The sequence below is a fragment of the Grammomys surdaster genome, unplaced genomic scaffold, assembly GCF_004785775.1.
Source record: "Grammomys surdaster isolate TR1022 unplaced genomic scaffold, NIH_TR_1.0 193, whole genome shotgun sequence".
In the NCBI taxonomy this organism is placed as follows: Eukaryota; Metazoa; Chordata; class Mammalia; order Rodentia; family Muridae; genus Grammomys; species Grammomys surdaster.
The window spans coordinates 9,083,475-9,091,643 of NW_021604638.1; the positions used below are offsets into that span (position 1 = coordinate 9,083,475).

General features: G+C 48.6%; 1 protein-coding gene across 1 annotated transcript in view; it reads right to left on the minus strand.

Annotated features, from left to right (window-relative positions):
• Eya2 (EYA transcriptional coactivator and phosphatase 2) overlaps positions 1–8,169 on the minus strand; it is a 94,471-nt gene that overhangs the window by 31,010 nt on the left and 55,292 nt on the right. The window contains exon 7 of the mRNA XM_028769769.1: positions 7,365–7,448. Coding sequence (XP_028625602.1) covers positions 7,365–7,448 — 84 coding nt within the window. The remainder of the gene's footprint in view (positions 1–7,364; positions 7,449–8,169) is intronic.

Genomic DNA, 8,169 nt, shown 5'->3' on the forward strand with positions numbered 1-8,169 from the left:
AATTGTATTGAGGCAAAAGAAAACTGCATTTAGTGCAGGAGAGCTGAGAACTCTGTCTGCTTCAGACACTTTCAATGTTTCCTCACCAACTCTCATGGTCTCACAGACACTTCTGGTGCTCACTGTTTGCCAGGCTCTGTTCGGGGGCCCCAGGCTGCAGCTGGGACCGTGCTCCTGTCCAGCCCAAGGCAGAAGGAAACTGACCCCTAAACATTCTTATATTTTTCCATACTTTAGACCAAGTGGGAAAAGTTATTGAAATATGCACAATAAAAACAAAGCTATATCTAGGGCTGTGGAGGAGGCTCGGTGGATAGAGAGAGCTCCCCACACACCCACGAGGACATGAGTTCTGGTCCCGAGCATCTGAATAAAAAAGCTGGGCATGGCCATATATGCACTTGTAACACCAGCACTGTGTGTGTGAGGGTGGGGACAGAAGGGTCATGGTGGCTGGCTTGCTGCCAGCTCAGCTCCAGGTTCAGGAGAGACCCCATCTCAAGGGAACAAGGAAGAGATAGATGGAGGACACCTGATGTCCTCCTCTGCCTCCACATGCATGGACACACACATGTGAATACACACACACACACACACACACACACACACACACACACGGACAACCCTCCAGGACTCGATAAAGTCAGTCTGTTCCTACTCATGTGACACTTAGCCATCTGTCCTGTAGAGACTTAACTGCCACTTCAGCCAAGGAATCAGGATCCATTGGAGGCTACTTCCACGATGCAGGGCTGTGATGTGACTTACAATCACTAACCCTTATTTCAAATGCTGATTTTCTTTCATTATTTGAGTTTTGGCACTGATCTGAATTTTTCAAATACTGCATAAAAATATTGCTGGTATTCAATTTTCAAGATTTGACACACATTTCGGGTCTATACTTGAGGTACCTAAGTGAGGCAGGCAAGCATAGGGGACAGCTCAGTGAATTGGAACTCCACTTGGCTTGGGCCATGTGCACATTCATCTCTAAACAATAGAATTAGCTAGCTTTTCTTTAGTAGCCACTTGGCAACTCATCTTCTTCTTCTTTTTTCTTTTTTTCTTTTTCCTTTTTTCTTTTTTTCTTTTTCTTTTTCCTTTTTTTTTCTTTTTCCTTTTTTTTTGGCAACTCATCTTCTTAAACAACTTATTTTATTTATTATTCTTGGGTCTGTGAGTATGGGCATATGCCATACAAATGCTACAGTGTCTCTATAGGGGTCAGAGGTTAACTTTTGGGAGTTCGTCTTTTCTTTCCAGTGTGGGTTCCAGGGATTGAACTTAGATCACTGAGCACCTTTAACTGCAGAGCCGTCTTGCAGGTCTGGTAAGTCCCTTTTTGTGTATTTCCCCTGGACATCTATCCCAGAACATATCTTAGTATAGGAGGTAGGAGCCTGAATGACTTCTGGGTGCATGCTCAATAAGGTACACTATATCTTCTGGTGAACTTTCGGGGTAAACACCTATTTACTGTCTTATATCTACACCTAACTGGGTGACGAACATGGTTCAGATCAGATGCATGCTATACAGTGAGCAAAGGCTTACACAATCCAGGCCTGCCAATCAAAACAGAAACCCTTAGCAACCATCTCCTCCCCCTAGACCCTGAAATGGAAGACAAGACAATACCCGGACCCTTGAGTTCTCTGGTTCAAGCACCCTGCTGCTCTTTTAGGTGCATCACGTCTGATCTGCCTCCAGTTGCTTTGCTCCTAGGAAGTCCCCTGTCACACTGCAATCTGTGTGCTTTGTCAGGTCTTTGACTAAGGCTCCAAGAAGCTGGAATTGCCTGGCAGGGCCGGTGAACCCTGGTAACATAACCCACCTTGGGATGCTATCATGGAGTTTACAGTCATATGCTGTAGCTATCGGCTGGGAGTGGGACAGAAAATAATAAGGCAGCCGGGGCAGGAGGCAGCGAGGTTTGTTTGCTGAGGGAACATTTGGACGGGTTCCTGAATAAGGAAGGGAAGAACTTTGAGCAGAACTGGGGAATGAGATTCCTGGTAGACAAGACAGCATGTGCAAAGGTCCTGTGAAAACCACAGGTGGCGCACCTGAGGGAGGAGCCAGTTACAGAGGTCAATGTGGAAGCACGACTTCCCATTTCAAAACTGACCACAAAAGTGATGCAAACAGACAGACACAGAGATCAGTGGAGTAGAAAGGACAGCCCCAAACAAACATGCATCTGAGTGGTTGTCTCCCCGCCCCACATACACTTGAGTTTGCTCCTCAGGACTACAAGGTGGAAGGAGAGAACTGACTCCTGGGAGTTGTCATATGACCCACGTGAACACCATGGCACACACACGTGGCAACACATACACACATACTAAGTAAATATAACAAAATTAAAAAATGAGACCGTGGCACTGAACTCTCAGTTCTGGGAAGAGACTGACCTGCTGAGCCGTGTACCCCGAGACTGAGAACACTGAATCTCTACAAAGCAGTTATCAACAGCCGCGCAAGCCGCAGTCGCCATCCCAGAGGTAAGCTCCACCTCTACAAGAAGCTTCTGGAAACTGAGCCACAGAGGGAGTGTGGGCAGCATCATGGATCTGGGAGGAAAGATCATACCTCTCCTCAAATCAAAGATGGCTATGATACAGCTCCTCAGATCTCACCCTGCCTCCTGGCAAAGGCTCCCCACACTTTCCACCCTGTGATCTCCTAATCCCAGCAGGAAAAGTGGGGTTCAGGGAAGAGTGGACATGAGGCTTAGGAGGGAGAAGTTACCTCTAGGGGCATAGCTGATGAACCCACAGGAGCTGTGGGAGGTAGCTACAGCAGGGCTGTGGGCCCTGAGCCCTGGGGGTGGGGAGGGGGGTGGGAGGGGTTGGCACAGAAGTGAGAGGTGACAGCTGCACTCAGCACCCCCTGATTGGGATCAGGAAGACAGCCCAGTTTCTGTTTTAAAACACAAACACCCTGTTTTGAATCATTCTTTAATCAGTTAGCTCTGGTCTCTGTTCCCTAAGTAAACAGGGATCCCTCCTCTGGCAGAGGCTGTGACAGACATGAATCCTGCTTCTGTGTAGTGCTCAACAGAGTGAGTGGACAGTGACTTATGGGTCCTTGGCATGGATGCCCCAATGGTTCTGGCCTCTAGAGCAAGTATCACATGTCTGGGGGCTTCCACCCTTCCAGAAAGGGTGTTTCAGGTTCCTGGGGCATAGGATGGTTTGGTTTCCATTTCATCCATACCAGGTTCTGGGTCTAGCCTGGGCAAATGTAAGTGCAGAGGCTGGGATAGGCATTGCAGCCAGGGTGGGGCAAGAGTTGTTCTGGAGATTTAAGATGCAGAAACTCCTTTAGTCAGCTAGGATTGCTGAGAGAGACTCAATCACCATGTGGAAAAGTTGGCTGAGGGTGAGCTGCAGATGCTGCTCCTGGATCCAGCCAGACCTGAATCTCAGCAATCCCTGGGTGGCTCAGGTACTGTGATTTGACCAGTTACCCATGTAGCACACCTATGTGTGCTTCAAACCTAGAGTTCTGCTTGCTTTCAGCTGGTAGGAATGGGTACCCTGAATATAGCAGAGAAAGTACAGAGAAACAACAGCGGGCCAGAAGTGGAGGCCTTGGGTTCTTGTTATGAATATCCCAACTGCATTGTCTCCTGGGTCCTGGTTACTCTGTCTGCACAACAGGCTCTGCTCATGTTGGCTGTTCGCCTTTCTCTGACTTCCTAGCATAGAGGTATAGCTTGGACCTCTCTCTGGAGTGCAGACTCACAAATCCTGTTGTCCCATAAATAGAAATAATTGTATGCTGAGTGGTACTTTGAGCTAGAAACTGCCAGTGGTCTTCCAGAATCTCTTCCTCTTCAGAGCAACAGGACCCCTGCATCTTAGCTGGGCAAGTGATTGCCTCAGAGAAAGACTACCTTACCCTGACTCCCTTGCAGCTAGCTGTGGTCATGTGACAAAGTTTCAGCCAATGGGATATGAAACAAGTGATATGTGTAACTTCTGAATCCCGGCCTTAAAAAGGGGGACATAAGACAAGAAAAGAGGCTGGAGAGATGGCTCAGCAGTTAAGAACACTCGCTGCTCTTGCAGAGGACCTGAGTTCAATTCCCGGCACCCACATGGTAGTTCACAACTCTATCTAACTCCACGATATCCAGCACCCTCTTCTGGCCTCCACTGGTACCAGGTATGTAAGTGATGCACACGCACGTGCACACACACACATCTGTTCATGTAAAGTTTAACATGGACAAGGACAACAAAAACAGAAAACAAAGAAAAGAGCCTGGAGGAGCCTCCATTCCAGGGTTAGTCCAGCTCAAGCTGCTTATGCTTGGAGTCTGAGGGGTGTGTGTATGTGTGAGTGTGTGCATGTGTGTGTGAGTGAGTATGTATATGTCCGCGTGTGTCAATGTATGTGTGCTTGTACATGTGTGTGAATGTGTGTGTGTCTGTACATGTTCACGAGAAATCAGTAGTTTCTTTGCTATTTCAAGGGCTTTTGTTTGTTTATTTTTCAAGGCAGAGTTTCTCTGTGTAGCCTTGGCTGTCCTGGAACTTGCTCTGTAAACCAGGCTGGTCTCAAATTCACAGAGATCCACCTGCCTCTGCCTCCTGAATGCTAGGATTAAAGGTGTGTGCTACCACCACCGGCTATGTCAAGTCTCTTAAGTTCAAGTCTTCCAGAATTAGCAAATACCCCCCCCCCTTTTTCTTTTTACCTTACAGGGAGCCGGGGGAGGGAATGGAAGATTTCAGAAGAGGAATGAGGACATTCAGAGATTGCACAAGAAGGCAGATGAGCCTGAGTCCTACTTGCACTCTCTCGGATGATATTACTCCCCCAGACCTTCAGTTTCTTCTTCACATGATAGAGACTGGTTGCCTATGGTGGCTTTGGGTCCTTCCGGCTCTGACCTCCCACAGCCTAGCAGTTCTAGGGCACAGAAGCTCAGATACTGGGGGGGCTGGAGAGCTCCATGACTGAGTGAGGGGGCAGGCGGGGCCATGGGCCCTGAGAACACTTGTCCCTAAGCGCATCTGCTGCCGAGTTCTTGCTGATTGCTGCCACAGGGGAGTGCTGGCTTGCCAGATTGCCTCATTTTTCAAGAAGAGCTAGATTTCTGGGTTGTTTTGGTCTGTGCAATCGCCCGATTTTTAAATGTTGGCGATAAATTCACATTTTTTTTTAATACTCTAGAGACCAAACAAAAATATCTGCAGGCTGAATTTGGCCAGTGGCCACCAGTTAGGAATTTCTCTTTTGACACTGTCTTTCTCCCTTTTCTCCATTCTCCCTCTTCCCATTCCTTCTTCCTGCAAATATTTACTTGATGCCTGCTAAGTGGGAGAGCCTGTTCTGTGACTGTGTCCTGAAGCAAACAAGACAGGAATGGACAATCTGGTCCTCCAGAGGCTTGGCAACCTAGGATATCACCCCAATTCGTTCATCCAACAAATGCTCTTTAAGCAAGCCCGTTCCATGAACCATGTTGGGTTGGGAAGGTGAGAAATGCTTGTCGTCTCTTGTCCTCAGAGTCCTTAGTGTCCCCAAGGGAGGCATCCATAAAGTGTGGAATTACGGTCAAAATGCACGAGTGCTTTTCTAGGGAGAGGCGCACCTTCGATGGAAGTTGTTAGGGAAAGGCCCTTGAAGAAGATGACATTAGCTACAAGACCTGGAGCTGGGGATGGTGGCCCTCGCCTGCCTTCATAGTGTTGTGAGAGGTATGGGAAGGCAGAGGTCAGTGATCAGTGAGGAGTGCCAGCCGGGAGTGGTGGCTTGGCTGAAGAAGGGCTGGGGAGAGGTGCCTGGCCCTGAGAAATGATGTGGACCAAGGGGATGGGACCCAGAATGGAGTGCTTGGAGGGCCCTTTCCACAAGTGCCCTCTCAGTTTAGCTTAAGAAGCCAAAGGACACACATAGGAAGGTCGGCTTCTTCCAGATCCACAGTCTCACCCAACACAATCCAGTGTGTGCCTGGGGTAGTGACTGCACTCAGTGGATGGATATCCTCAAAACAGCCTTAATGGGCGACATACAACACCCCCGGGGGGAGCATGTGCCTGCCAGTCATGGATCTAGGGGATGGTATGTGTTTGCTGTGGCTGTTGACTCTACTCATGTCTGCAGCCGCTCTTATCGCTGGCAACCACCTAAGTTCCACGGAGCCTGAAAGGGCATGCCGCCGTCCCTGCCACACATATTAATGACGTGTCTATGGGTAAGAGATTTCTGCGCCCCTGACACCATTTTTATATCCGGCACAGCATTGTGGCAGACAATAAATCTACCCTGTTAATCACACCTCCGGCTCGTTACAACTTCCATAAAAACTGCGAGCAGCTGGGAAAACCATGAGGTGATGTCAAGTCCAGCACACTGAGCAGAAATAAAAGGGTTTCCCAGGCTTGGTGAGCCTCGTTCCCCACCAGTGCCACAGGCAGCTACCCCAGGCCTCTCACCTCAGAACAGACAGGCCACTATGCTTTCCTCTCAAGTGCTACCCTCGACCCCTCCAGATGCCCCTGAAGAGACAGCAAATGTCCTGCTCCTCTGCTTGTGGTCTGTTAAGTCCACAACCTGCTGTGGAGATGGCTCACTCAGTAAAGTGCTCCCACACTAGCATGAGAAAGGTCCCCGACTACTGTGTCAAGAGCCGGGCATGGTGGCATGCACCTGTAACCCCAGAGCTGGGGAAGCAGAGACAGGATCCTGGGGCTTTCTGGCCAGCCAATTATGTCAAAGAAGTGAGTTCCAGGTTCAGCAGGAGAGAGAAACAGAGGCAGATACCCACTGTCTCACGTTCTAGAGAACCAGGGAGCAGGAAAGCACTTTGACCCAGTTTCCAGCTTATTATATGTCTGGCTGTGGTATACCTCTGCCCTCTAGAGTAGACCCCAAGGATTTGGGTAATTATAGACACTGATGACTTCATGCTCTAGGAGCAAAGGCATGAGATGGCAGATAGGAAGCGTATGAAATTCTCACATACCAGAGGAATATTTCATAGCATCCAATCCTGGGCTGACTCAAAGGGTCAGCTTTGGGTTGGCATATGGTCGTGAGGAGCCTCCATGGTTCCCAGGAGACGCAGCCTGGGCACACAGTTGCATTTGAAAATAAAGAGCCAGCAGGTTGGCCAAGTGGATAAAGGCACCTGCTGTCAAATCTGCGGACCCGAGTTCTATCCCTGGGACTCACACTGTGGAAGGTGAGACCTGACTTCCCCAAGCCGTTCTCAGAGCGTCACACACTTACGGTGCCATACATGTTCACACTCAGACCCAGATGCTCAGGCGCAGAGTAAGCAAATACATAAATGTGACTTTTTTTTAAAAAAAAAAAGAGAGAAAGACAAAGCATATTCTTACCTTCCCGTATCTGGATGCAAACGTCCCCGTGAGCAGGGAGTGAAAAATAATGATTGTCTCGTCCAGGTCCCAGACGAACACGCGCTGTGATGGAAGAGAGGAAGGAAAGATGGAGTTGCCTATGTCTACTTAATATCTACAGGTCCCAGTCCTCTTGGAGAAGTCTACAGACAGGGTACCCACACCATACCTTGAGCCACCACTGAACCCCAATTGTGAGTATATCATCGTGGCTAGTTTTTGGACTCCCACCAGCCACACCTGGGCTCGAACCATGGGTCTTCACTTAAAAACTCAAAAGCTTCACTCAAGCCAAGGCATGAAGAACCCGGAGACGCCCTTCACAGTGTGAGATCCTACCAAGTTAACACACTGCTCACTGCAAGCCCAGTACTTCTGTTTGTAGCAAATTTGACTCTGCAATTCTAAATAACACAGGGGACGCTTTCCTCACAGACTTGCCAACGTTTGACAGTTTCTTTGGACTCCGATGGAATCTTCCATTTTTACACATGGAGCTGTTGCATTTCTTCCCCAGTCTGAGGCAGAGGAGCCAGTGGGCGAGAGAGGCCTGTGGCACCCCCACTTCCTTTGCTGTGCTCTTATTCTCCTTTGGTTTTTCTTCTTCATTGTCAGTGTGAGCAAACTACTCTGAGTGTTTAGTTTTACAACCACAACTGTCTTCTACACACGGACTTTAATAAAGACGATTATTATATGTGTATGATGTATGTGTAGGCCATTGAGTGTGTGTGTGTCTATATGACTATGTGCATTTCTGTGTCTGTGTTTGTGTGTGTTTGTC